Source organism: Delphinus delphis, chromosome 19 (genome assembly GCF_949987515.2).
Source record: "Delphinus delphis chromosome 19, mDelDel1.2, whole genome shotgun sequence".
NCBI lineage: Eukaryota > Metazoa > Chordata > Mammalia > Artiodactyla > Delphinidae > Delphinus > Delphinus delphis.
The window spans coordinates 43,813,143-43,840,737 of NC_082701.1; the positions used below are offsets into that span (position 1 = coordinate 43,813,143).

A 27,595-nucleotide genomic window follows, 5' to 3' on the forward strand; every position below is an offset into this window, starting at 1 on the left:
GGCCCAGCCTGGTCCAGGAGGAGGGAGGCGCTGGGGGGACCAGGGCGTGGCCAGGGCGGGCACAGGAGCCGGTACCTGTCAAACAAGAGCCAAGGAACAAACTAGGTTCTTAGTCACCTTGCTCTTCTCCCCGTTTTGGCATCAGCCCCTCGGGGCAAGGGGAAGCTGATATCATAATTATTGGCTCGCCCAGCAGCTGCCTCCCCTCACCTGATGTCAGCACAGACCCAGGACGGCCGAGCTGACGGACTGATAGAGAGACGGAGCTCCTGGCCCCCCAGACCCCGGCCCCCACGCCGACCTGCTTCACTGAGCGGTAAGAAGAGACCCGGCCTAAGTCAGCCGTGGAGGCCAGCAGGGCTGGGCCAGGGAATGGGGAGGGGGGGTTGCCTTTTTAATGGGTCCTGGGAGTGACTGGGAGCACCTGGGAGTGACTGGGAGCACCTGGGTGCTCCCTTCCTTCTCGCTGCAGCTCAAGGGAGAATCAGGAAGTGGGGTGAGTGCCTGGAGGGCAAGGAGGACCCCCTCCTCCTTATTCCTCCCTCTTCTTCCTGTTCCAGGTTGTCTAACTTCAATCCTTCTTGCTGTAGTGTGGTTTTTCGTTCTGGTGTTTCGTGGATTTTCTCTGTGTGTCTCTGTGTGTTGGAGAGGGTGTGCTTAGCCACCCTGTGCTGGAAAAAAGTAAGGACACAGAGGGGCTAAAATTGGAAAACTAGAGCTGAAAGACAGGGAGGCAGATTCCCAATTTAGTGGCTTTTCCAAGTGGAGAGGGAGAGCCCGGCTCTGGGGGCTAGTTGGTGCTAAGGGTGTCTGTTGATCAAGGAATCATTCACTGCCCCTAAGCAGCCTCAGCTGGGGTCTAGATGCCCGGGCCTGCACAGAGGACTGGGCTGCAGGAAGGAGAGGGTGCAGCTGGTGGAGAAGCAGACAGGTGGCGAACAGGTGCTACGGCCACAACCTGATGCTGCACCCAAGGCAGAATCCCCCGGAGGTCTGGACCCCAGAAACCAAGAGGCCTGGTGAGCAAACCTGGGATACGCAGGGAGCTCTCAGACCCTGGACGCCTGGAATTGGGGGTCTGGGGAGCAAAGGCCCTTAGGGAACTGGCCGGAGCAGCAGGAAGACCCCTCTGGCTCCCATGGCTTTTCCCCACCCCCTATCTGATCAGGTAAGGTTCTGGCATTCCCCGTGGAGTCCCCAGGCCCTCCCCAAATGTCCAAAGAAGCAAGTTAGTTAAGAATAGACTCGAATGAGTGGGTGTGTTTGCCTCTTGTCTCTGCGCAAGGTGTGGGGAAGATATGTTTGCGTGTGCATTGTGGCCCGTCACGGCTGGTCAGCAGGAAAGGACCTGGGTGGAGAGGGCGCATCCTCTCGAGAAATCATCTCATCCATTCCACCTGCCTCTAGGCTGGTCGTTTGCCGAGCCAGGCAGGTCTGCCCCCTCCTCACTTTCCTAATCCTGAGGGAGGAAACTCGGGCATTCACTCACAGTCCTGAAGTCAGTCCTTCCTGGAGTCTGAAGTCCCTGCTGCCGCAGGATCCAGCTCTGCCCGCCCCCATAGGGTTCTCTTTTCCCTGCTGATAAAACCCAGCTCCTCTGGGCTGATGGGAGGGTGAGAAGGGTTGGGTGGCATTGCACTCCAGTCCTGTCCCCGTCGGGCCCAGCTCAGGCCCTTTTACCACCCTGGGCATTCCCTGACCCCCAGGATGCAGGCAGTAGAAGGGCATCCCCAACTGATTGGGGCAGCACCTCTGTTCCGGGACCCCACTCTCGTGGTGGGCCAGGTAGGGCCAGAGTGGGGCTGGGTCCTGGGGAGGCTCTGGTCCTCAGGAGCGAAGGTGCTGTGAGGAGAGGCACATGTCCTCTCAGCTCCCTGCCCGGCCCCGCCCATGCCGCCTCTGCGGAGCTCAGCTCCGGGCTCCAGGGCCTGCCGAGGCACGCTGCCCCCCCAGGCCCGGCGCCTCACTCACCTCCCAGGGCCAGGAACCTGTTCTCCCGGGAATGCCGGGGAGTTCTCAAAGGACTTTATTTCAGTAAAGGATTTTATTTCTTGATTCTGCTCCTGGGAAGGCAAGAGAAAGATTAGAGAGTTGGGGCACCCTCCCTGCTCCCCATATCTGTCTCATCCACACACTAACACCATAGGACCCCAACCAACAGCTGTGCCTTCATTCATTGTGAGACGGGAGAAGGCCTGGGACAGTTGAAGACAAAGGGGGAGGCCCACTGGTGACACTTGCCTTCTGGGAAGATGTCTTATGTCCCCACTTTGGTCTCAGGGAATGTCTTCCTTTAGCCCCCATGGAGAGTTCCATCTGCCCTCTAAGAAAGTACCGCTTCCCATGGGCTCTCCATCCTTTTCTGCCAGGAAGTCCTTCCTGCTGTCTAACCTCCCTCCTTCCAGCTTGAGTCTTCATGGACCAGCAGAGCCCCCACTGCCTACACAGGGCTCAAGCACCTAGCTAGAGACTGTTACTAAGTCACACTGAAATTTCTGAAGACCTTGTGTACAGGAAGAGACAGAAATAAGGCCCCATGCCCGCTGCCCCTCTATTAGTCTCTCTGGCTCCATACTCTGATGAGAAGGGGGCTGTTGGGAGACATTTCTGCCTGCCTCCCCTTATTCCCCTATAACAGAGGGATGCCAGGGACAGAGGTCCCGCAGATATGGCCTCCCCTCTTTCTTTCCCAGTCACAGCCCACCGTCCCTGCTGAGGCCTGCAGGAGGGAGTTTTTAGCAAGCTGAGATTGGCTTCTGCAGCAGGAGAGATTGACATTAGACTTCAGAGAGACGTTTCAGCATTTTAAATTAAGTTTACCTGGATTATGTGACCACAGGAGGTGGTTTCCTGAGTGGAGAGACAACCATTGATCTGTGATGGGTGTGGCTGGGCTGGCGACATGCCCGGGAGCAGGGGAATGACAAGATGACCTCTGGGAGAGTGGGTCTCAGAAGCATCAATCAAAGGTCCCTGAGTGATTTTGTTCTTTCTCATTTATTCCTTTCCATCCTTTGCCCCTTCCTCCATCTCTGTGCCCATCTCCAACCTCCACCCCTCTGCATGCATAACCTCTCTACTCCACCTGTCTTTCCTTTCACAACCCAACTCTACCCCCATTCTCATCTCTAACCCCAATCCAGCCCTCTTCCTATCCAACCCACATCCCCAACCCCAGTTTCAAGTCCACCTCCACCACCTTATTTCTCTCTTTGCTTTCTCCCTCACCTCCTCAGCCCCAACTTCATCGTCATCCCTAACTCCATCTTCCCATCCCACAGCATTTCCACCTCCCCAGGATGGATCTCTCCATACACCAGAGATCCCCTTTGGAGGTCAGCGCCCCTCATCGGTGCCCCTGCCAGGTCCTGGTATGTCCTCCACATTCTCCCAGTGTTCAGGACAAAATGGATTGGGTAGGATCATCCCTGGAGAAGCCCTCAGCTTCCTGATCTTATCTGAACTTTAAAGGCTGGTTGCTGGCCAAATAGTAAAAATGAGTTCAGGTGCCACAAGACAAGTCTGATGTCCAGATGGACCTCTCAACACTGCAGGTGTGTGGCAGGTCAAGTGGGGAGATGAAGAGACATCCTTAGAGGGCCCCAAAGGGAGGCAGTGGCAATGTTTTTGGGGGGTGCTGGGAGCATAACCGATCCTATTAAGCATGGCCAGGCCCAAGGCAAGGAGATGGACAGAAGCTAAAGCAAGGAAGCCTGCTGGGTTGTTTAGGAATGACTGCAGTCTTGGGCATCCCCAGTCTCTACCCCACCTGTGGCTCTTGCTTAGTCAGCTCAGATTAATGGAGCCGGGGAGAGAATTAGCTGAATCGTGATCTCTCAGGGAACTTGACTCAAGAGCCAGCTGTGAGTCACAGAGAAAAGGAAACCCATGCTCTCATGGCTACCCTGGAAGGTGCAGAGGGTAGGTACCACTCAAGACCCCCCAGGATGCAACAGAGAGTTTCCCAGAAGTCTGACCCTAACCCTCCACCCCGTGCTCATGGGAGGACACATGATCAGTCTACTTCAAGCCCTGCTCCCCCAGCCTGAAACTGCTTCTGATAAACTACAGACAACCTGGGCAGGCACCAACACAGACACACACACACACACACACACACACACACACACACACACACACACACACACACACACACACAGAATAGGGCATGTCCCTGGAACCGGATCACCCGGAGACAGTTGGAGATCTTACATACACTTGTAAATTCCACAGCCATGTCCCAGACTACACCAGCCCATCATTCTTGGAAGGCATAGGATGTGCATGAGGACACACACACACACACACACACACACACACATCGCTGTGATCAGAAAACCCAATTTTCAGACTGTCCACTTAGCAGAGGCAGAGTGACTGCAGCAGTATTCACCATCAGAGGTGTCCCCAGCTCCCTCTGAGAGGAGTTCCTGGAGCCCACATTGGGCCCCACGGAGCACGTGGCTTTGGAGAAGAGGCTCAGCCTCTGGGACCTTCTCCTGATCATGTCCGATCTGCCCAAGGTGGGAAAGGTTTTGGAGAGAAAGTTCTTTGGGATGACAATGCCAAGCCCAGGAGGATCTGTGTGTGTGTGTGTGTGTACGTGTGCTCTGGGTGGCTTTGGAGGAGAGGTGCACCAGTAGGTATTTGTCTGGTACTAGATCTGCATCATTAGTAGTGGTGGTGGGATTAATATCCCTAATAGTAGATTGGTAATAATGAGAGTCCTTATGATAATAATATGTACAGAGCATGAGAGGCCCCTGGCTCAAGGGATGGTAGGTCCCTGAACCATCTCAAGCCCCCAGTAAGGTGAGCAGGCAGAAAGGGGTCTGGACCCGTCCTGTGTAGAGCGCCCAGGGAGGGGCAAACGGTTGAAGAGGCAAAGATCTCAGCCCGCATCCCTCTCCTGAAATCCAATGGGCCTGGGACCCCAGGGGAGGAGGCAGGGGCGCCAGGCAAGACGGTGTCAGTTTATCTTCCTCAGAGGATTTTGACACCCTGCTTCTCACTCAGTCCCCAGGACAGCCAGGTGAGGTATGTAAGGCAAAGAAGAGGATCCCATTTTATAAAGGAGGCAATGAGGTTAATTTCTGTGACTAGCCCACGCTGATGGCAGAGCTGGGAGAGGAGATTCTAGGGTCCTTGGTCAGAAGGACTCCCTGTGCGGGAACAGGCGGGCTTTGTAAGGCAGCTGGGGGTTTCTGAGATAATAAATGCCAATCTAGGGGATGAGGTGAAACAAGGCCCCAGTCATCGCTGTGGGTCTCACCTCTCATATCCTCAGCCACCAATCACCAGCACAGCCAGTTAACTCCACAGCCAGTTATCAGAGCAGCCCACAGGAGGCCGGAGGGGGGACCAGGCTCAGCCCTGAGCGACTTTGTTATGGGGGAAGGACTTCTGGGACACTGGATCACAGAGATAATGGGTGCTCAGAGGAGACCAACTTCATCCCACCCCCCCGCCCATTCCCCTACCCTCTTTAGCCAGAGTGGCTGGAAGAGGCGTGTTGTAAGGAAGGAGGAAGGCCATATGTTACCATCTATGAAAAATCCTCCTGTTCCTTCAGTCACTGCCCAGCTCACCATCCACTCTTGGATCCCTTTCACAGCTAGGCAGACGGAGGACTAGAAGGAAATTTCTTTGGAAATCAGACCACTGCTTTCTGAACATTGCCCCCTGGGAGGACTAAACAAGCAAGGAATCCCCACCCTTCAGGAGCCCAGCTCTGAAGTCGGGCCCCAGGGGCTCCAGGTCACCTGGCTCACATACGAGTCCCTTGCCAGACCTATTCTCACCATCAGACCCAGTCATGCCTTTAAAAATTCCTGGGGCAGATGCGGGGTGGAAGTCACCTTCTCCCTAAATCTCACATGTAAGGGTCTCATGATCTTGGAAGGGAGAATTTTGCCTCCCCCTCCCCCTGCTAAACTTGGAGGGCAAGATGACCTTGCTTCTGGGCACAAGATCTGGAGATGGGCTCACAGCCTCAGAGCCTGAACTCCAGAGGAGGCAGGAGGGAGGAAAAGACAGACCATGAATGACACCAAAGACCAAAAGATTCCTTGGGGGTTGGGGGTGTTTAGGTGGGAAGTGTCTTGGAAACAGTCACCTAAGGAGTAGGGAGAACCCAGCAGAGCCAGTCTCTCAGACCAGGTGTCCATAGCAGAGGAGAAAAGGGGGCCTGGTGGGTGTGTCTCAGAAAGAGATGGATGGGAGCTTTGAAGGATAGCATTTCTTATTTCCTTGAAACCAGCAGCTCTTTCTCCCCATCTACCAAATGAGCATCTATAGGCAGTTCAAGGACACCCATTAATCTGTCCCACTGTCCATTCATTCATCTGTCTGTCCGTCTGTCCAGCTTTCCATCCAGTCATTTGTCCACCCATCAATCTGTCCATTTCACCCACTCACCTATCCTTCCATTCATCCACCTATCCCTCCCTCCATCCATCCATCATCCTTCCATCCAAGGAGGTCAGGTCCCACTCGGTCTCCCCAGGGCTGCTGGGAAGGGCCTGTGGTCCAGTGGCATTTATGGGGCATGTGACCTGCCTGCCTGGCCTGCGGAGGCAGCCCCGCCCCGGCCCTCAGGCAGGGGGCTGGTCCAGGCATGTGGGAGTATTTATACCTCAGTGGAAGCTCCTGGGGAGTTCCTGGGCTGAATGACTCCCCGAAGAAGCCGTGATGGTGGCCATGGCCCAGAGCCTACTGTGAGTGCTTGGATTCAGCTCCTCTGGGGCCAAGGCTGGGTGGCAGGGGCTGGGAACGGGCTGGAGAGATGGGAAGCTGCCCACGATGGTCAGGGACGGTAGAAAGGAAGGGGTTCTGGGCAAAGGAGAATGGGGGAACCGGAAGCTGTTGGAATTCGACATCCACAGCCAGGCTGGGACCCACCCTGCAGGAGGGATGAGTCCATTGCCATTTACTAGCCCTCGGTGAACGGCAGGAAGGATATGGCAAGAAGACTAACATTACAAGAGAGATTACATTACGGGTTAGACATCGGGAAGAACTTCAAGGTCGGCCCCAGGCATGCGAGGTGGTTCGAGCGCTTTTTCGGGATGGGCATACCGAGTTCTGCTCTAAGACAAGCCTACTTCCAGAGGCAGAGGGATGACTGAAGTGGCTTCAGGAGAGCCCTGGTTTGGGGAATGGGAACGACTCAGCTGCAGGTGTCCGTGGCTCAGATTTGAGGAAAGCATCACATGGGGGACATGATCACTCTTCATCCTTTGTTCTTATTCCCCACTCCACCCCCTGCCCTTTTCATCTGTAGTTGCTTCTCAGAGCGCTTTAATCAGATCTCAAGGCAGGGGCAGCTGACCCACTTCCTGATACCGAGTCAGGGTCAAGAGCCAGAGGGGACAGGATTTTGGCCTCAGAACCCCCAACCTTGATGGGAGCAGAGGAGCTAGAAACCCCAGACTCCCAGTATCCAGGGTGTCCAGCCTCAGGAGTGGCCCCTACCAAACTGCTCCAGGGGACCCCTCCCAGCAGCCGGGAGGGTGGAGCCTGGGTGGGGCCACAGGCGGCACTGGGCACGGTCCCCACCCCTTGTAAAACATGCTGCCACAGCCAGTAACAGAAACCATTAAGGTGGAACTCTACCATCTCCACCTCTGTAAAGGGCAGGTGGGAGCAGCCTGCATGGGAGGGAGTGTGTAGAGCCCAGTGAGGGCCCTTAGTGTCCTCTGTGACTCAGCCGCCCACGTAGGGTACAGGGACAGACCGTCCCAAGGAAACCTCCAACCTTGCCCCTCACCTGCCAATCTGGCTTCCAGGTGTGAGCAAGGAAGTTGAGGTGTTCCCGAGGTGGGGCTGTGTAGCATAGTGGTTAGGCACTCTAGCTTTGAAGCCTGTGTCTGAATCCTGGGGAGCATCATTCACTAGCTGAGTGAACTTGGGCAAGTCAGGTTAACCTCTCTGAGCCTCAGTTTCCTCGTCTATAAAATGGGGGTGATAATACAGCACCTCCTTTCTGGGGTATAATAACTCACCCAGTTGTTCCTGGTCCCCTTGAGGATTTCCTCAGAGAGGTCCCTCCTGAAGAAAAAGCAGAGATGAGGGCCTAACTGACAGCTCTGTGGACCATATACACATCCACAGGACCAGCTTCAACATCTTTAGATGCAAATGGTCCCAGCGCATCATTTTACTTATAACGAAACTGAGTACAGAAAAGGGGACGTGACTTGTCCAAGGTCACACAACCAGCCAACAGGGTGTCCCCCCGCTCCTACCCCACAAATGCCCCCTCTGCCTTAATCCTGGGGTACTGGGAAAAGAGTCTCTGAGGGGTGGGGAGATATGCTGGGTGGAAGGAACAAAAGACCTGGCTGTTTGTGAGAAGGACACAGAGCAAAGATTTGATAACACTGGTTGTTGATCCTGTGTTCATTCTTTCTGAGGAATTTCTTCCTCATCATGCTTCCTACTCAGGTTAGCATTTCTTTCTTCCCTCCGACTCCAGGAAAGATCAAGTCTACTTCTTCTATCCCTACCCCTGCCCTCCCACTCCTCAAGGATCATGGAAGAAGGAAAAGTTCTGAGAGTAGGGGGTAGACAGAATACCTGGATACTAAAGTGGTCTTCTGCTAAAGTTTTGCCAGCGTTGCACCCCTGGAGTGGTTTGGGGGCGTAACTGGGGCTCTGAGGCCTGAGACGCAGGAGATGTGGTTTTCAGTTTTAACTATGTGGCCCTGGGCATGTCATTTCTCTCTGGACCTTAATCTTCTCCCCTGAAAAATGGGATTAATGACATTTCTCCCCTACCAGTGGTGTATGATAAATGCTCACCCACCAGCTCTCCAAAAAAAAGGACTAATTTGTAGCATTTGCAAATTTCCTTGGGTAAATATTCCCACCAAGGCCAATTTGGGCCAATTTCACCAAAAATGGATTTGGAAAGAGATGGGTACAGTTGGCCCTAACAAGTCCATCGCAGCTGACTCCAGCACACCACTGCCTGCTACCCTCTGGGGCAAAGGGAGGATGAAATGAGATGATAGATACGAAGGTGCTTTGTAAACTGCAGAGTGCTTTATAGATGTGCAGTTGTGATTAGGGAAGTCCTTCCAGTCCAAGGGACCCCAGGGCACTGTCCACCATCGAGAGCCCTGGCCTAGCTCTAGCCCAAAAAGAGAGCAGGTTGTGGGTTGTGGAAGCCCACCCTGAGTGGCAGGGTCATGAGTGCCATCAGGGGTAGCTCCTGGGATCCAAGGAAGGAGGAGAGCTGACTGGACCTCCTGCACTGGTTTGCTGACGAGATTTGCAGGCACACATCCTATCGTGCCCCCTGAAACTGCAGCAGGTAGCGTAAAGATTAGTCATCAATGAAAGATTCCTCGTGAATGCAGATGCCAGAGCCCGGACACTGCAACCGTCAGAGAGGCCTCTTGAGGGATCCAAAGCAAAAGTCACCTCCCCTTCCTTCCTACTCGAATCCCTGGGAGTTTCTGCAGCCATTCTCCCTCAGGGGAAAGGCTAAAACGATCTCTGAGGCCAGAGGGTCAAGAGGAGAGAAGTGTAGCCTCTGCCAATGGGGGAGGATGATGTCAGGGAGACGGAGGTGGGAGGCAGAAAAGAGGAGTTCCCTCCGCTCTCCTGGTCCTCACCCCCAGAGCTCATCATTTAGGATAACTCTGTCCCACTGCTAATATTAATAATAGCTATCATTTACTGAGCACATCCTATGCATTAAGTTATTTGCAAGCAATATATCACTTAACCCTCCAGAGAGGTACGTACTATTAGCCCTATTTTATAGATGAGGAAACTGAGGTCCGAGGAAGGACGCTGAGCGAGTTGCCCAACCAAAGTCCCACTGTTAAATGGGATTCAAACCCAATCCTGACTCTAGAGCTTCGGAACTAGATAATGCAACTTTAAGAGCTCCACCAGCTACTCGAGAAAGGGGTCAGGGACTAAGGCAGCCTCATCCCTCTCTCCACAAGGGGGGAGGTGGGTCCACAAGCCCTGTTATCAGAGGAGCAAAAGGAGATACAGAGAACTGCACCGTTTTTTCAAAGTCACACAGCCAGGAAGTGACACAGCTGGGACTCAAACTTGGGTCAGCCCAAATCCCAAGCCTTTGCTCTTAACCATATGTTCTTCTGCCTCTGGAGAGGAGAGTGACCACCGCCCCACGTGTTACAAAGCCCAAGACCTGGGGGAGGAAGGGGCCCAGGCTTGCCTCTGGTAGGCCTGGAGAAGGCCTTGGGAAAGCACCTCTGGACCAGGGCCAGGAGTGGCAGGCGGGCCCGAGCTGTCCAGGGGCTGTCCAGGGAGCAGGGGCCGGGCCGCGCAATCATGCGGAGCCAGAGATGGGCTGCCCTGCACCTCGGGCCCCAGGCCTGCTCCACCGTGGTGTCCAGTTACGGCCAGCTCGGCGCTTCCCTGGTCACGCCACATTTAGCATTGCCGAGTGAGCGGCACCGGGACATGGAGAAGGGGCGGTGGAGACTCTTGAAGGGGCGGGAGAGCCTCCACCAGGCCCCCACCTGGACCCCAGCTCCTAGCCCCCTCTGCCACTGATCCTCTGAGGGACTTTGGGCAATTGCCCTCCCTTCTTTGTCCCCACTACCCCCTTGTCAAATGAAGGAGAGAGCTTATTTAACAAAGGTGTACCAACCCCAGGCTGGGCACATGGGGCCACCACGGCCATCCCTCCCCGCCAGAGCTCCTGGGAGAGCAGGGCTGGGGAAATGCAGTTCTCCTGCTCTGCCGGAGGGGGTCTTGTGTGTGTGTAAACCTCGTGCTTTTCTTGTTGTTTGGCGCCTAGCCCATGCACCCCCCACTCTGACCCGCAACAAATGAAGAGACTGAGAGGAGTGTAGCCTTCAGAGTCAGACAGATCTGGGTTCAAAACTTGACTCTATCAAGGATTAGCTATGTGACTTGGGCAAGTCACTTAACCCCTCTGAGCCTCAGTTTCTTCATCTGGAAAGTGAGGTTAATAATGTCCCTCACTCACAGGATTATTCTGACAAACCAATGAGAAAATTCTCCTAATCATTTACACAGTGGCCAGCCCAGAGCAGGCTCTCAGCAAAGGGTGGCCTTTCTCAGAAACCACTTGGGCAAAGAGGAAGAAATTCAGGAGAAACTGCCCTTTGCAGATGGTGGAGAAGGAAGGCAGAGAAGTGAGGGTAGTAGTAGTAAGAACCATACTAATGTTATAAAGCAGAGACTAACACACCATTGTAAAGCAATTGTACTCCAATAAAGATGTTTAAAAAAAAAAAAGAACCATACTAATAATGATGTTAATAACGAGGGCTGGCATTTACTGAGCACTTACTACATGCTAGGCACTGTGCTAAATTCTTCATGTGCATGATTTCATTTAATCCGGCATCCCCACGAGGGCGGCCCTCTCTCTCTCCCTGTTTTTGCAGATGATTGATGTGGAAGCTCAGAAAGCTTCGCTAACACAGCTAGCAAGGAAAGGCAAAGGCTGGCTTTGAGCTGAGTCCTCTTAACCACTCAACTGTGCTGGGTACAGAGTTCTCCTATAATTCTAGAAGGTCTGAACAGCAAGAGCCCTCCATGTCACCTAGTATAGGCCCTGAGTTTTTCGAAAGGTGAGTGCAAAGCTCAGAAAGGGCACTGGCCTGCGCAAAGTCCCAGGTACTTTGGAGTGTGGAGGACATAGGAGAAAACCAAATATGCCACACGTTCTACAGTGGGCCGGTGGTGGCATCCCCAGTGCCGTGGGGGATGCCGGCCAGGCTCACGGGGCCACGAGGCATCCAAGTCCCCTCGAGTCCACCTGCCTCTCTCCCTCTGTGTCCTTCATACTCTGTCTCTCCCATTGTTTATCTGCTTCCTTCTGTTTCCGATGTTCCTCTCAGTTTGTCTGTTTATCTGTCCCTGTCTGTCTGTTTCCCCCTCTCATCAGACATCTGGCTGGAGTCAGGGTCCCAGCCCGGGGATGGGGTGGGAATGGAGGTGGTGGACTTGGGCTTGGTCAGCCCTGGACGGTGGTCCTCACACTCATCACAGCTGGCTTTCTTCGAGGCCAGGACTGGGTGATGGTGTCGCTACTCCTGCAGCAGTCTGACGTCACGCTGCCGGGCCCCACCAGACTGGAGGGCGAGCCCCAAGGGGACCACATGCAGGCACCGGGCCTCCCAGGCTCCCCTGCCCCACAGAACGTAAGTACCAGGCACTTAGGTCCAGGCTGAGGCCAAGACCTGAGAGGTGCACGAGCCGCAGGTGGGCCATCACCCCCACCCCCCAGGGACCTGCCTGCATCTGTCTTGTCCCTTCCACCAGCAAATAAGTACCCAGTGACTCCCAGATCCAGAAGTGTCAGACCTGGGCCTCTGCTTGTCCCTTCAGTCTGGGGCTTTCCCAGGGCAGGGCTGTGCCTCCATCCTGCTGGGGGCGACCAGGTTTAGAAGCAGTGTGCTCTCGTCAGATTGGGGTTTCCCAGGGCAGGCTATGTCTCGCCAGAGCTCAGCCACAGGCCCTTTACCTTCGCGCAGAGTAGGGTCCCGGTGCAGCCTCCGCTCACAGGCTCTCTACCCTCTGTCCACCCCAGAAGCATGCCGGCTTCAGCTGCTCATCATTTGTGCCCGATGGCCCTCCAGAGAGGGCACCCTCACTGCCTCCACACAGCCCCTGCACCGCGTCACCGGGTCCCGAGCAGGTCCACTGCCCAGCTGGCCCTGGCCTGGGCCCCTTCCGGCTCTCACCCTCAGACAAGTACCCCGGCTTCGGCTTTGAGGAGGGCCCGGCAAGCAGCCCCGGGCGCTTCCTCAAGGGCAGCCACGTGCCCTTCCATCCGTACAAGCGGCATTTCCATGACGACGTCTTCCCTGAGGCCCAGACCGCCTTGGCCCTCGCTGGACACTCCTTTAAGACCCCAGGGGCGCTGGAGGCCTTTGAGGAGATCCCCACAGATGTGGGGGAGCGTGAGGCCTTCCTGCCCGGCTTCCCAGCAGAGGCCTGGTGCAACGGGCTCCCCTACCCCAGCCGGGAGCACAGCCCCCAAGTCCTGGTGAGTACCAGTGGCCGGCAGCCATCCCACCTACCCCCATCCCAATTCCTGGCAGCCCAGAACAAACCCCCCGCCATCCCTTTCCAGACCTTTCCACTCAGGGTCAGTGTGCACCAGGAGAGCAGCGAGCTCAGAGAGCTGGGGACCCTAGGCTTCATTCTGGGCCTCCAGGTCAGCTGGGCAAGGGTCGCTGCCCTGGCCTGGTGTGGAGGGGACGAGGCTGGGGAGGCCGGTCAGACCGAGGAAGCTGGAAGCTTCCCGGAGGCTCCTGAGTCAGGATTCCAGTGTGCAGCTTCTCTCTGTTTAAGTGTCAAGAATCTCCAGCCAGACCTACAGGCTCATATGCAAATGTGAGAAGAAAAACGCATTCCAGAGGCCAAGAGAAAGGGTTTAGGGAGGAGCCACAGGGCACAATGTTCTCTCCAGCATCAGCCTACAGAGTTGAGAGAGGACTTAAGTCTTCTCAAAGGACACTCTGGTCCCATCCTGTACCCGGAGTGAGGCCTGGGTATATTCACAGAAATACCTTGAAAGCACCTTGAAAGCTCATTTCCTTTCATAGCCGTACCCACAAGCTGTGTGACCTTGGGCAAGTCACTTAAGCTCTCTGAGCCTCATCAGAAAAGTATCGTTAATAGTACCTCATAGGCTTGTTGCCTTGGGAAGAGGAAGACTAAAGGGAGCTTTGCTCCCCACTCCCCAGCCTGGGCTGTGCCTACTGCAGATGCCCACCAGCTCTCCTTACCTCTTGCTTTCAAACAGGCTCCCATTCAATCCACAAGCCACCCCCAACAAAAGCCTGTTTCCCAGGAGTGGAAGATAGAGAAGGCGCTGGGCCCCTACCAATTGCGGCCAAGACGGAGTCTGCTTCTGGTTCTGGGGCCCTTTGACGGCGTCTTCCTCAGGCCCATTGAACGTGGCAGCAGCCCCCAGGAAAGGGACCATCATACCAGTTACTTCCCCCTAAATGTCCACTCAGTGCCAGCCCGTGGTCACTGTGCCAGATGCTTTCTTTCAAGTGCCCTGTTCAATCCTCATGACAACCCTCTAAAGAGTTCCCACTAACCCCATTTTGCAGATGAGGAGACTGAGGCTCCGTAGAGACCAAGTGACTTGCCCAAGGTGTCTCTCAGCCTATAAGAAGTGAGGCTGAGGTTTGAGCCCACTTTCTTACACACACACACACACACACACACACACACACACAATGGAGAGAAGAGTTTGGGCCCAGAGACCCACAGCAAGCTGGCTGACTCTGAGTGATCTTGGGCACATCACTTCCCTTCTATGGGCTCAGCCCCACCATCTGCCAAATGATAGGGCTGGACATAGTGTTTGTGGCCCTTCTAGATGTGAGATTCTATGATTAGGGTTATCTCTGCATCAGCAATCCCGGGCACACCCAGAAAGAGCTCACAGCTAATTTGACCCTCTGGGCCCAGATGCTGGTTCCCAAGGCCCCTGGTAATCCCAGGAAGAATGGTCCACCTGCTCTTGGCCTTGTTGACCTTCCTGTACCTAGCTGCATACTCTGTCTGGCCCTACTCTGGGTAGAACTCTATGCTGGCCCCTGGGGGCTCCATGTGGGGCTCATAACCCTTGGGAGGCCAGGATCTGGCCTCCACCGCCAGCAGCAGCTGCAGGCTCCCTCCGCCAGAGTGAGAAAGGCCACGGGGCTCCAGCAGACCAGCAACAGTGTACACTCCCCAGAGCAGAGAGCAGAGGCTCTGAGTTGGGGATGGCCAGAGCAGAGGGGACTCGCTAGCCCCCTCCAGAGAGCCTGCCAGAGTTCCCTTGGGCTTTGCAGAAGAGGAAGGGTCAGGACCTTGGGGGCCCCAGCTGGACCAACCTCTCTGGCCACTTCCTGTGCTCCCCTCACCATGGCTCTGCAATGGGAATTCTAGAGCAGTGGTCCTTTGCACACCTGCTCTGAGGGGCTGGTGGCTCTGAACCAACAAGCAAGTCCTGAGCCGGGCTTGGTGAGTGGGGTCAGGCAGTGCACCCTTGTGCCATTCCAGGGAGACCTCTGGTCCTACCCCAGCTTCAGTGTGACCAATGACAAGTCTCCCCCATGTCCCCAGACAGCCCAGCCTCAGTCTCTCACCTGCAGGGAGGTGGGGGGATGGGGAGCCCTGTCAGTTCCAGCCTCAGCTCCACCACTAACTTGCTGAGTTCCCTCAGGAAAATCCCTGCCCTTCTCTGTTCTCTATTTGTTCTCCAGGAATAAGCTCTGGGGGAGGCAAAGTAGGGGTTGCTTTTGTGTAAGGTTCGAGACACAGAAGAGAAAAAGGAAGAAAAATATGGTCCAGCTCGGTCATCTGTTATTTTTTCCTTCCAGCAGGAGTCAGAAGTTGAGGTCAAGCCCCCACCTCTGGAGAGCGGTCCAGGCATGTACTGTTACCAGCCCCCCTTGCAGCATATGTACTGTCCTTCCCAGCCCCCCTTCCACCAGGTAGGTCTGGGGCAGGTGGGCAATTTTCCCCAGGGTCTCAGGATATTACATGTGTGGGTGTGTGTGTGAGTGTGTGTGTGCACACCTGGATGGGCAGGTAGGGAGAGCCGGGCCCTGAATCTCAGGCTGGGCCACCTGGGGTGGGGAACAGGGGTTCACGGGGAGGGAAGCAATTGCCCTTGTCTTGGGGTGGGGTTTGTCTGAGACACTGCCTGAGAGGTCTCAGGAAAGAGAGTGGGACTGAGACTGGGGCAGGGCCGGATGGGAACCAAAAAGGGAGAGAAGAGGAGAGCTAGAAAAGGACTGAGCAAAGAGAAAAGGAGTAAATGGGGTGACACACAAGGCTGAGCAGACCAGGGAACAGCGGGCTTTCGTCTGGGTCAGCCACCATCTTATGTGGCCTTGGCCTCAAACTTCCCTTTAGCCTAGACAGGGTGGAACCAGGAGTGAAGTTAGGGGACCTTCCCAGTTGGAGGTTACAGGTCCCCATCATCTCTGGCCCTATCCCCCTTCCCACCCCACTGCCCAGCCTCAGCTCCTCCCAGACGTACAGGAAGCCAAGTAATTGACCCATACTGGCATGGGATGGAGGTTTTTAAAAAGAGAAAGAAAAGAGTCCTAGAATAGCCAAGCAGCTCCCAGGAGTCGCCGGGCAAGACAGAGCAAGTGACTGCCCAGCACCCCGCTTCATCCACCTGCAGCCTGGCACTGAGACAGGCCCTGCCTGTGGAGCAGGTTCTGCTCCCAGCTCTTTGGCATTGGCCTTGATCTTGGCCAAGCCAGGGAGGCAGGCAGGTGGGCAGGGGATGGGGGTGTGTTGGTCAGACTACCTGCTTAGTGCGGAGAAAGAAGGAGAAGGAGGGAAGCAGAGGAAACACAAGAGGGATCATCCTCACTCCATGACGAGCCTGGCTGGAATAGCCGAGCGCTCCTGAGGCTCGCGGTCTGACCCAGGGTAGGAATGTCCCTGAGGCGGCCTGGCCCGACAGGGACTGAGCCACAGCAGGGCGAAGGGACTACCAGACCCTAGGCGGCCTCGTCATGCCCAGCCCTGTCTCGATGCCCTCTATTTTCTGCACCCCCTCCTCGAACAAGATAGCCACACCCAGGGCTTTATGGAACCTGCAGAGAGGTGACTCAGTCACTAAGTGTCTCTCGGGTGACCTGGAAAGATCACTTCGGCCTGGAGCAGATGGGGGAGTCAGAGTTTCCTACCCACCCTCACCCCCATAAAACACCATCCCTGGCACCGCAGCCACTCCCTTTGCCATAAAAACCACCTCTTACCCTCACCTGCCCACCATCGTGACCAGCCCTTTCAAGGAGCCACTGAAACTCATAAAAGGTGGCAGTGCCCAGCAAATGCCCAGGCTGGACACCCCACTTCCAGCCCAACCACTCCAGGAGATACCAGAGAGGTCTGGAGCGCCTGCCCAGAAGGGTACAAGGGCCTGGGCTACCCCTCACACTCTCTAGCCCAACTCCTGTCCTATCACCATGGCAACCAGAGTACCTAGAGACCTGAGAGAAAGATGCTGGAGGAAGGGAGCTCTGAGGCCTCTGAGATCCTGAATTCTGGAATGTGGATCTCCTCACAGGCCCCCGGATAGCCGCATCCTTGGCCAGCATCCTCAGATAGCTCTTTGGGGCCCATGACCATTGTGGTGGAGCACAGGAGAGAAGAATCTAGCCTCAGTTCCTTCTCTGGATGTATGTGAATGGGGGCAGGGAGCCCCCTTCCTTGGGAAGACTGGTTACCATGGCAACCACTCTGCCCCTTTGACCTCTACAGTACTCACCAGGTGGCAGCAGCTACCCTGTACCTTACCTGGGCTCCTCATACTATCCATACCAGCGGATTGCACCCCAGGCCAGCACCGATGGGCACCAGCCTCTCTTCCCAAAACCCATTTACTCCTACAGGTACGTTTCTCAGCACTCCTGAGGTAGAAGGAAGAGGGCTGAGAGGACCCTGGGGAAACTGAGACATGGAATCCCTTGAGGTATAAGGGTAATGGCAGGGAGTGGAAGTCATAGCTAGTGGACTTCCAAAGGATGCTATAGAGAAGATTCCAGCATGGGGCAGGGGGATTGACTAGTTCACCTCTGACCTCTCATCTCACCCTGGGGAGCCATGTCTGTGGCTCAGCTCAGCAGGTGCTGGTGCCCTGGATGAGCCCGCTAAGTTCTAGCTTCCTGGGGCCCAGGGCCTGAAACTGAGAGTTTAGGGGGGATGATTCCCCCCTTCTCCCTCCCTCCCCAGATATAGAGAGAAGCTTCACCCCAAAGCTCTGCTGGAAGTAAGTGAGGGATGAGGTCTGCAGATGCGGCTCAGTTATCCAGCACCTGCCAGATCTGGTGCAACTTCTCTGGCGCTGGGGTTATAAGTACCAGGCCAGCAGCACCCAGCCCATCTGGGAGACCTTCCATCTGAACTTTCATTCATCTAACCAGCATCGATACTCGACCTCCTGTGTGCCAGGCCCCTCATGGGGTCAGGTCATCAGCCAGTATGAGCTCAGGAGAAGGAAAAGGAACTTAAACATTATCCAGGAGCACAGAGAAGGGGTTTGTGGAAGGCCGGATGATGAGCAGAAAGGAGCACATGCAATCTTTGGAGTCCAGTAGAACTGGGTTCTACTCCAGGCTCTGAATTTATTAGCTGTGAAACCTCAGGCAAGTTACTTAATCTTTCTGAGCCTCTGTTTATTCATCTGTTAAAAAAAAAAAAAAAAAGAGAGAACTGCAATGTTCAGGCCTTTGGATGGATTAAGTGAGAGAATGTGCTTGGCACTTTTTAGGGACTCAAAAAACCTTAATCCCCTCCCTTACTATCCAACATTCATGCAATCGGCTGAAGGCTGACTGGTAATGACAGCTTCCATTTAATGAGTGCCTTCTATGTGCTAGGCAGCATGCTTAATCCTCACGACTCTGAGACAGCTATTACTCTCTTCACTTCAACGCTGAGGAAACTGAGGCTCAGAGAGGTTAAGGCACTCACCCAAGGTCACACAGCTAGTGAGTGGCCAAAGCCAGGATTGTAACCCAGCTCTCTCAGATGCCACGAGACCCTTGTATATCAGTATTTCCTGACTTCAGTGGACACTTTCTCATTCCTTCTCCTCTGGACCTCATAGGGCCTCTCACGCGTGAATTCTATAGCAGACTATTCTTCCTTGACTATTCCAGCCAGGCCGGGGGTGGGGTTGGGGAGACTCCAGGCCAGGTCAGAGGTTCAAACTCTCAGAACTTTCTCTGCCTTCAGCATCCTCATCTTCATGGCCCTGAAGAACAGTAAAACTGGGAGCCTTCCCGTCAGCGAGATCTACAATTTTATGACGGAGCACTTTCCTTACTTCAAGGTGAGCCCCAAATCCACCGCACCCCACCGGCCCCAGGCAAGCCAGGCCTCTCTGGAACCAGAGGATTCCGTTGGGAGGTGGGAGATGAGTTTGAGTGAAAGCCAGGAGAGGGTGTGTCCCCCACATGCTCCCCCTTGTCTCCACTTCAGAAGGACAGTTCTGTGTGAGGAAGAGAGAGCTCAAGCCATTCACCAAAGGTCACACAGCAGGCTGGAGTCAGACCTCATGCTGGTGGAAGGTGGACATGGCAATTCTGATAGGCTTCAAGGAGCGTCCACCTACCCCAAATGGGGAGAGAGAGCTTGGGAAGAAATGCGAGGCTGTTCCCACCGCTGCCCCCAGGATGCTGTAGGACTGGAGGAATTGGGGTAGGAGCTGGCCAGCCAAGGTGACACAGGATGCTGGGACTGCAGAACTCATTACCTTCCCGGGAGAGATTAGGATCTGCCTCTGTGGGCGGCAGTCTCAGCTGCTGTTCTGCCAGAAAGCAGAGTGTGGGCTTCATGGTCTTAGAGTGTCCTAGGGAACTGGCTGGTTCACCCGACCTTCCCATGGACGGGATCTATCAATAATTTCTATCATCCACAGAAGGGGCTTCTGGGGCTCTAGCAAACTCCCTCCCTAGAGGCAGGACAGATGCCCTTCTCTCCATTTACTCAAGGCCAAACATCAAGTGGGATCACTTGCCGGCTCAAGCTCTCTGGCTTCCCACACCACCCACTTCCCTTGTCTGATGCTCCCCAGGCCCTCCAACAAAAACCCCTTCTTCTGGGGTGGGTGCAGGGGAGGTCAGAGCTTGCGTGTGAGGGGTACCTTCTCCAAGGCCTGCACCCTAGTGGATACAGTCTCACCTTCTACCCAGGCAGAGGGTGGGAGCTGCGGCCCAGGTAAGCCAGAACCCAGTTCCACCTGCCAGTGATTTCTGGCCCCACCATCTTCCCAACTGTGCTGCCTGGGGGTAATTTGAGGCTGATATTCAAACAAGCTTGTACTTGCCGAGCTGCCATCAGATGAGGAGTGGGCAAGATGGTCAGAGTTCTGGCCAAGAATGAAAAAGTATTGTCATCCATCAAAGGTCCTGGAAGGGAGAGGAGGAAGGAGAGTTGTCACTGGGATTCAAGAAGCATCAAAGTCAGTATCCAGAGCTGCCCCTCTACCCCAGCAAGTCAGGGGACCAGAGCCTCCCTGGCCTATAACGCTTTTAGAGGGTCCCCTAGGGCTTCAAGGAGCCAGGCCAGAGAGAGGGAAGTGAGGGGCCTGCCCCATTCCTCTCAGCCTGTCCTCCCTGCCAACTCCCAGCCCTTCCCTACGTCTCATCTTCCTGGCTTAATTATTTTTCCTGGGAGCTGTGTAATCCCTGTTTTGTAGGGCTGAGTAGTGAAGAGGTCTAACTGCTTTTTTTTTTTTCGGTTCCAGTTGTTGTTCTTAGCCAGTTGCATCACTCCCTCACTCCCAAGTTTACATTTGGCTTCAGAGAGAAAGCATCTGTGAGGATGGGTCAGGCCCCAGATGGTGAAAGCAGTCCTATGGGGTGAGCTGGGCAGGGCCCTTAGTTAGGGAACAGAATTGGAGTCTGGGCTCTGTCACCACCTCCTTGTGTGATCTAGGGCTAGACCCTTTCTTCTCTGGACCTCAGTTTCCCAGTCTGTAAAATGGTCAGGTTGAACCCGTCGGCGCGTAAGTTACTTCCAACTCTCACCGTTCCCCTCTGACCCACCTAAGAAATTAGTTCAAAGATCCTCTGCCCCCTCTATCACTCACTCCCCAGTTGAAGGTCATTTTTCTGGGCAAGGACAGAGTGGACCCTAGGGTGGGCAGCACTCACGCCCAAGGCAGCTGAGATGGGCGTCCTGAAGCCCTGTGAGTCAGAGATGTGGGATTGGGGAAGGTCCAGCCACTGGACATAATTGCTAGCGCTGACCACCCCTCTTCCAAACAGGAAGTGGCTGGGGTGGGGGCTGCCCTGGCACCCCCAAATCACAGATTTATGGGGCCATAAAAGGGCCCAGTCCCCATTAACTCTGCCCACAGCCTTGACTCCTAGTAGGGACTGTCGTGGGAGTTGAAGCTGAATTCCCCAGCTGGCTGGTCTGGTGGCTCAAGAATTCTCTGTCATGACCCTGGGAGCCTTGAGGGTCATCTCAACCAGGCCCCTGACCCAGGCCAGCGGCCCCTGAGAAAGGCTCCAGCAGCTCCTGCGAGCAACTTGCAGTGACGCTGGCATCAGGGCCCAGTTCTGCTGGACATGATTCAGCCTGACTGCTCCCTGGGGCAAGTGAGCTGGGGAGGAGGGAGTGGCTGCCCCTCGTTAAGCAGAAACTGTGAGCTGGAAGGGAGAGGGGCCGAGGGGCGAGGGTAGAGGCACCTCACCAGCCAGAGCAGGCACTCTGCCCACGGTCACCCCTGCTGGGCCCAGGACTGTCACAGAGCCTGGGACAGAGCTGGAGGTGGGGGAAAGGGGGTGCCCCCTGGCAACCCCGCCACTGCCTCTCACCCAACTGAGTCAGCCTAATAGTTTTTACAACCCTCCCTGGGCGCAATTACTGCCCTGGTGGCATGACCAGGCCTCCTAATGGGTGTTTATTCTGTTGGCATGAGCACCGCCCACCTGAGGGCTGGCCTCCTCATCAGGCCACGCCCCCAGGCACACACATATGAACACTCACAACCACACACACAGACAACCATGGATACCCACACACACACCCAGAGAGACTTTCTCACACACACTCATTTCTCAGGGACACACATGCCCTCCCACTCAGAGGACTCCACAGACCTACACCCCAGAGACAAACTCACAGCAGGGAGAGCTCAGCGTAGTGAGTCCCTCTCCACAGACGGGTCCAAGCACAGGCCTGAGGACCCAGTGGGGAGTGGCCCAACCGCAGGCTGGGGAGGGGCGGGGCCGTCCGTAGGGCCCACCAGCCCTTCCTTTATGAACCACCTACAGCCCTCTCTGAAGGGCATGGAGTAGGACGAAGGCAGATTTTAGGTGCTACTAACTGTGAGCGAGGTTCTTGCCCACCCCTGCCCCACTGCTGAAGGGTACCGAGCGTGGGCTGGGTGCTGATGAGGACGACAAGCCCCAGGGTGGGTGGCAGTTCTGTGCCCAGATAGCAAAGGAGTTTTCTGGCTTCGTGACCCCGGCCTGAATTCTTTGTCTTGCTCTGCTCCGGCAGACGGCGCCTGATGGCTGGAAGAATTCTGTCCGCCACAACCTGTCTCTTAACAAGTGCTTCGAGAAGGTAGAGAACAAATCAGGCAGTTCCTCTCGCAAGGGCTGCCTGTGGGCCCTCAATCCAGCCAAGATCGACAAGATGCAGGAGGAACTGCAGAAGTGGAAGAGGAAAGACCCCATTGCCGTGCGCAAAAGCATGGCCAAGCCAGGTGAGGCTAACGGCCATGCAGGGAGGGCCCAGGGTGCCCATGAGGCAAAAAAAATAAGAGTGGAGGAGGCAAGAAAAGCTGAGCAAGGAGAACTGATAAGTGAGGAAAGCGCCTGAGTGCGGTTCTAAGGCTGGGAGCGTTCGTGGGGAAAGGGAGGCCTCATGGTGTCTCTCTCTCTCTTGGGCCTTTTCAGAAGAGCTGGACAGCCTCATTGGAGACAAGAGGGAGAAGCTGGGTTCCCCACTGCTCGGCTGCCCACCCCCTGGGCTGGCAGGCTCAGGCTCCGTCCGGCCCCTGCCACCTCCAGCCGGGTTCTCCCAGCCGCTGCAGTCAGTCCACCCAGCTCCGGGCCCCATTCGTGGCAAGAATCCCCTGCAAGACCTACTTGGGGGGCACGCACCCTCCTTTTATGGGCAGACATATTCGCACCTCTCACCGGGCCTGGCCCCTCCTGGACCTCTGCAGCCGTTGTTCCCACAGCCAGATGGTCACCTTGAGCTGCGGGCCCAGCCGGGCACCCCCCAGGACTCGCCTCTGCCTGCCCACACCCCACCCAGCCACAGTGCCAAGCTGCTGGCTGAACCTTCCCCAGCCAGGACCATACATGAAACCCTGCTGCCAGATGGAGACCTTGGCACTGACCTGGATGCCATCAATCCCTCTCTCACTGACTTCGACTTTCAGGGTGAGCTGGGGATGGGAAGGGAGAAGTGGGACAGTACTGGAGAGGGACATCTGGCAGTGTGGCCCGTCCCGTCTAAGTCTCCAGGCTGCGGCCTGCTAACTAACTGCTGGGTTTCAGGTCAACTGGAGCAGAGAAGGCCCAAGCTGGGTAGGGGGTAGTGGTGGTTAAGGGTCGAAGAGGAATGTCCTTGCCCCCATCTCCCTCCTCCTGGTGCCCTTGAACAGGTTCCAACTGACCTATCATCAAACCGCTCTCAGCTCTGGGTGGGCTGGAAAAGGCCTAATGTTCCATTCCATATTTGGTTGTGAGTGACCGATGGTCTGAACATTCCCAGAAGCGATTGCATTTTCTGAGTTCATCTTCTAATGCAGAGGAAGGAGACAGATCTTCCCCCTGGAAGAACGGAAGGCCTCAGAGCTAGGCAGGTCCCGGGGGGAGAGGTTCTATCTCTTCCGTTCCATCTTGCCTGCTCCATCTCTGCACGTGGCCAACCCCACCCATTCCCATCTAATCTCCAGTGCACCCCCAGGTCCTGGTACTGGCCACAGGGGGTTTGAAGGAGGGTGCTGACCCAGGCCTCAGACCTTCTGTGTGCACTGGGGTAGGAGACATCCACAAGCAGGTGGGGGCAGCCGACCCCCAGAGATCTCCCAGGCTGATGGGGAGGGAGCCCAGGTCTTGGGAAGCTATTGTTAGAAACGAGCAGCTAGAGCCTACCTCCAGAGGTAGGGAACAGGGCTCAACAGCCTCAGAAGAAGCTATAGACATGTGAGCTACCATAAGCATTTACCTGAGCCCTACTAACTGTCAGGCATCTTGTGAGGCGCTTTGCATGTGCTCTCTCATGTGTGCCTATAGGATAGGAGGGATTATTCAACCCATTTCACAGACGTATACCAAGGTTAAGTAACTTATTCAAGGTCACTTAGCTAGAAAGAAGGAAAGTTAAGGGAATTCTGTGGAGGTCCAGTGGTTAGGACTCCGCGGTTTCACTGCTGAGGGCACAGATTCAATCCCTGGTTGGGGAACTAAGATCCCGCAAGACACGCAGGGCAGCCAAAAAAAAAAAAAAAAGAGAGAGAAAGAAGGAGAGTTAGGATTGGAACCCAGGCAGCCAAGTGCAGTCGAGGGTTTAGTTCAGCTCTCTTCCTCCAGACCCTGCAGCCCTGATACCCAGGGAAGGAGCTCCAGGCCCTGGCCTGCCACGATGCAGGTCACACAACACATAGAGGAGGAGCTGGTGGCAGCACTGTTTGCTCCCAGAGTCAGTGCTTCCTGGCTTTGCTCCCGTCCCTTGGGCCCTGCGGTGGAGGATGCCCAGGGAGCTGAGCCCAACCAGCTCACTGGACGCAGCAGTGCATTGTTGGAAGATCCTTGGTCTGGGCTGCAGATCCACCTTCCTTGGGAGCCTGGGCAAGAGCCAGGGTGAAGAGTTCCTGGGGCTCCCTCCCCAGGGTAACCCCAGAATGTACAGCATCTGCATCAACCCTTCCAATAGGCAGCTCTCAAATCCTTGATCATCTCCCCCACCCACAAGAAAAAGAGCCACACAGATCATCTGAGCTATGGCTTTCAAACTGTCCTACATGGGAGGAGGAATCAGAGAGGTTCTGCAGCTGCCTGGGGTCACAGAGCTAGTGCCAAGGGTCTGTTCTCCATTCAGTGTTACCCCAATCCTGCTCTCTTTAGCATGTGAGAGCATGGGGTGGGAGGCAGACAGGGCTCCTTAGTGCCTCCCAGTGACGCCTGTTCTCTCCCCCAAATAGGAAACCTGTGGGAACAGCTGAAGGATGACAGCTTGGCCCTTGACCCCTTGGTACTGGTGACCTCACCCCTGACATCATCTTCAATGCTGCCGCCCCAACCCCCATCCCCATCCCACTGCTTCCCCCCTGGGCCCTGTCTGGCAGAGACAGGCAGCGGGGCAGGCGACTTGACACCACCAGGCAATGGAGCCTCCGGGGCAGTGGGGGACCTGCATCTCACCACCCTCTACTCAGCCTTCATGGAGCTGGAACCCATGGCCCCTGCTGGCCCCTCTGTGTACCTCAGCCCCAGCTCCAAGCCCATGGCCCTAGCATGAGCTATGCTCAGCAGCTGCTCCAGCCTTTGCCTGGCCTGGAAGTCCCAGCTGGCCACCCATGTCGGGCTCACCTTAAAGGTCAAGGAAGGAACACACTCCCTGTCCCCTGTGCCACTAAGCCAACTTGTTTGTTAGCCGGCAGCTGGGGGTGTAGAAGTCACCACCCAGGATTCTGCCCCTCACACATTTCTGCCGCCTGGTACACGAGCTCCTCGCTCAGGGCCCCTGAAGAGCAAGTGTCTGGGCAAGAAGAAAATACATTCTCCCTAGCTCATACTCATCCACACTTAAGCCCTCATGCACGTATGCACGGGCGCACATGCACAGACACACACACATACAGTTATGCAGACATACACACACACACACATACCTTATATCCAGAGGAATCAGAACTACATCAGAGCCTGACTTCATTTTGGGGGCAGCTGAGGGCTTTGGTTACCAAAACTCAGGGCCCCCATGCCAGGTCCAAGACCACCATGGAACCCTATTCTGACGTCCACGTTCTCTGCAGGCCCGTTCCCCTCCAGGCATGATCTTTCCCAGAAGCCCCCTGTATTTATTCTCCCATCTTCATCCCAGCGGCCCATCAAGAAGGAGGAGATATGGAGTTTCTCCCCAGGTTGTCTGTGGACCCACTCCCACGGGCTGCTATTCATCAGCACCTGCCCTGCCAGGCTCTACCTGTCCTCGACTTAAGCTCTCTCTGGCCTTTCCCAGGATGACACACAGGAGGGGCAGTGTCCACCCCAGGACCAAACTGAGCCCAATTCTGACACAAAGTGTTTGGAAAAGCCCTTGCCCTCAGAAACTTGAAAGTGTCCTTTTCTCCCAGCCCTGGGTGCAGGAAGGGCCCCTCCAGGTCACTACAGTCTCACTCCTGAGAAGTTCATGTAGTTTAGGCCCCAGCTTGTGAATTACTTCCAGCTGTCTCAGGCAGCCTGGGCATTCAGGGAAGGGAAGTCTGCTAGAGGCTGGTGGGGCAGCACCCATGCCCCCTTTCTTTGACTGCTTGGCAGGCCCGGGATGCCCCTGGAATGAGGAGCTGTGACCCAGTTGCCCTCCATGCCCTACCTGAGAGCCCAACCCCTACCAAGTGGGAGCCTCAGCCTATCCAGGGTCTGAGGGTGACAAGAACCCCCGGAGGTTGGCCCCAGGTTCAGATGAGACACAAGCAGAACTCTTGAAGACCTGCCATTGTCCCCTGTCCTGGAACAATAAAGCAAGTGCCCTGTGGTCTCGGCTACCAAGCTTTCTTTTCCGGACCTCCCCACCTGGGGCAGAAATGTTAGGACACACGGACTGTAGATTCCCTGGTCCTGTGATCTTACCCCGACCCTCACCTAGGACTGTGAAGTTTCAATCCAAAGAGTGAGGTATCTCGGAGTACTTCCTAACCAGCATGGGGAGGATGGGGCTGGCGGGGAGAACTTCCTCCAGGAGAACTTCCAAAAGGATTGGAAGCAGCAGCTGCCCTGCCCAGAGGAAGGGAGAGGGTGCCCTTCCACCACACCCCTTCGTACTGAGATCTACCCCTCCCTCCTCTCACCCTGCATCTCCTCACACAAGAAAGGGTCACTGCCCTACCCTGGCTGTGCCTTGCTGCCCCCATCTTTCCCTGGCTCGGCTCTGGGTTCCACAGATGACATGAATGGACCATAGGCCTGGAGGGTGGTCTCTGGAGGGTCAGGGGCCCACTCAGTCCCACTTAGGGTACCACCACCAGGCAGGCTGCTGTCACCAAACAGCAGCCCGAGAGGCAGCCCCACACTCTGCCTGAACAGGGCTGGGGCAGGTGTGGGAGCCAAAAGCACATACTTGGACCTCAGACCATGAGTCTCAGAGCAGCCACAGGTGGGTCTTTTGCTTAGAAAGTTCTTCCAGGGGCTAGGCCTAGGGGCAAGCCAACACCACCTGCCTTCCCCAGAGGACAGTTCTGCAAAGGATCCCATAATAGAACCCCGCCCTACATCAGCACCCTCCCTCACAGAGGCTCTAAGTCTGGGGCTGGGGCTAGAGGGAGAGGGCGGGGCCGGGAGTTGAGGAAGGCATGGACAGCCAGTGCACCCAAGAGGAAGACGCCCCCACCCTGCGCGCCGCAGCTCAGCCCCGCAGTATAGGAAGCGGTGAAGGCTCTCTGTCAAGCCCCCAGCTGACTTGCACCCCAGCTCTGAGCAACCCCAGGCCTGTGTCTTGATATCCAAGACCCCAAGGGCTGGGCAAATGTTTCGTGGGAGAACCCACTTCCTTGCGTCAGACCCTCGGACGCTGGAGACTCAGACAACCTGCTCCACACCTCCAGCCTAGGCAGCAAGCAAGGACATCTCCAGGAGCCCTCAGTCCGACCTCAGTCTTCTGGGCCCATTCGACACACCTACGAGTAAGCTTGCCCCTGTGCAAGTAAGACAGGTGGCAAGCAGATAAGACTTGGGGGTCTTATGTTTGTTTGTTTGTTTGTAACCAGACTGGCCCTTGGACTTAAAACCGGGGGGGTGGGTGGCGGGGGCGGCTTCCCTCTGAACTGAGCCCCACACTTCCGCTCATATGCTGCCCCCTGCTGGCCACCTATCACCACGTGTTCAACCACCGTTTAGAGTGAGGAACAGTC

The 27,595-nt window shown here is 55.7% G+C and overlaps 1 protein-coding gene across 1 annotated transcript; it reads left to right on the top strand.

Annotated features, from left to right (window-relative positions):
* The first annotated feature begins 430 nt into the window (after positions 1-430).
* Positions 431-26,223, top strand: FOXN1 (forkhead box N1). Its single transcript, XM_059997796.1, has 9 exons — positions 431-496; positions 12,030-12,161; positions 12,551-13,009; positions 15,351-15,461; positions 17,254-17,384; positions 18,730-18,826; positions 22,009-22,216; positions 22,410-22,901; positions 24,668-26,223. Exons 2-9 carry the CDS (start codon positions 12,039-12,041, stop codon positions 24,982-24,984), a joined length of 1,938 nt encoding a protein of 645 aa, XP_059853779.1. The 5' UTR covers positions 431-496; positions 12,030-12,038; the 3' UTR covers positions 24,985-26,223.
* The last annotated feature ends 1,372 nt before the right edge of the window (positions 26,224-27,595 follow it).

What these genes read in the sequence shown, in the direction of transcription:
- FOXN1 (XM_059997796.1), top strand. Translation starts at nt 12,039, where the DNA reads ATGGTGTCGCTACTCCTGCAGCAGTCTGACGTCACGCTGCCGGGCCCC. An exon ending in AAACCCATTTACTCCTACAG is followed by an intron (nt 17,385 to 18,729) that starts GTACGTTTCTCA and finishes CTCTGCCTTCAG; the next exon opens with CATCCTCATCTTCATGGCCC. An exon ending in CAAAAGCATGGCCAAGCCAG is followed by an intron (nt 22,217 to 22,409) that starts GTGAGGCTAACG and finishes GGGCCTTTTCAG; the next exon opens with AAGAGCTGGACAGCCTCATT.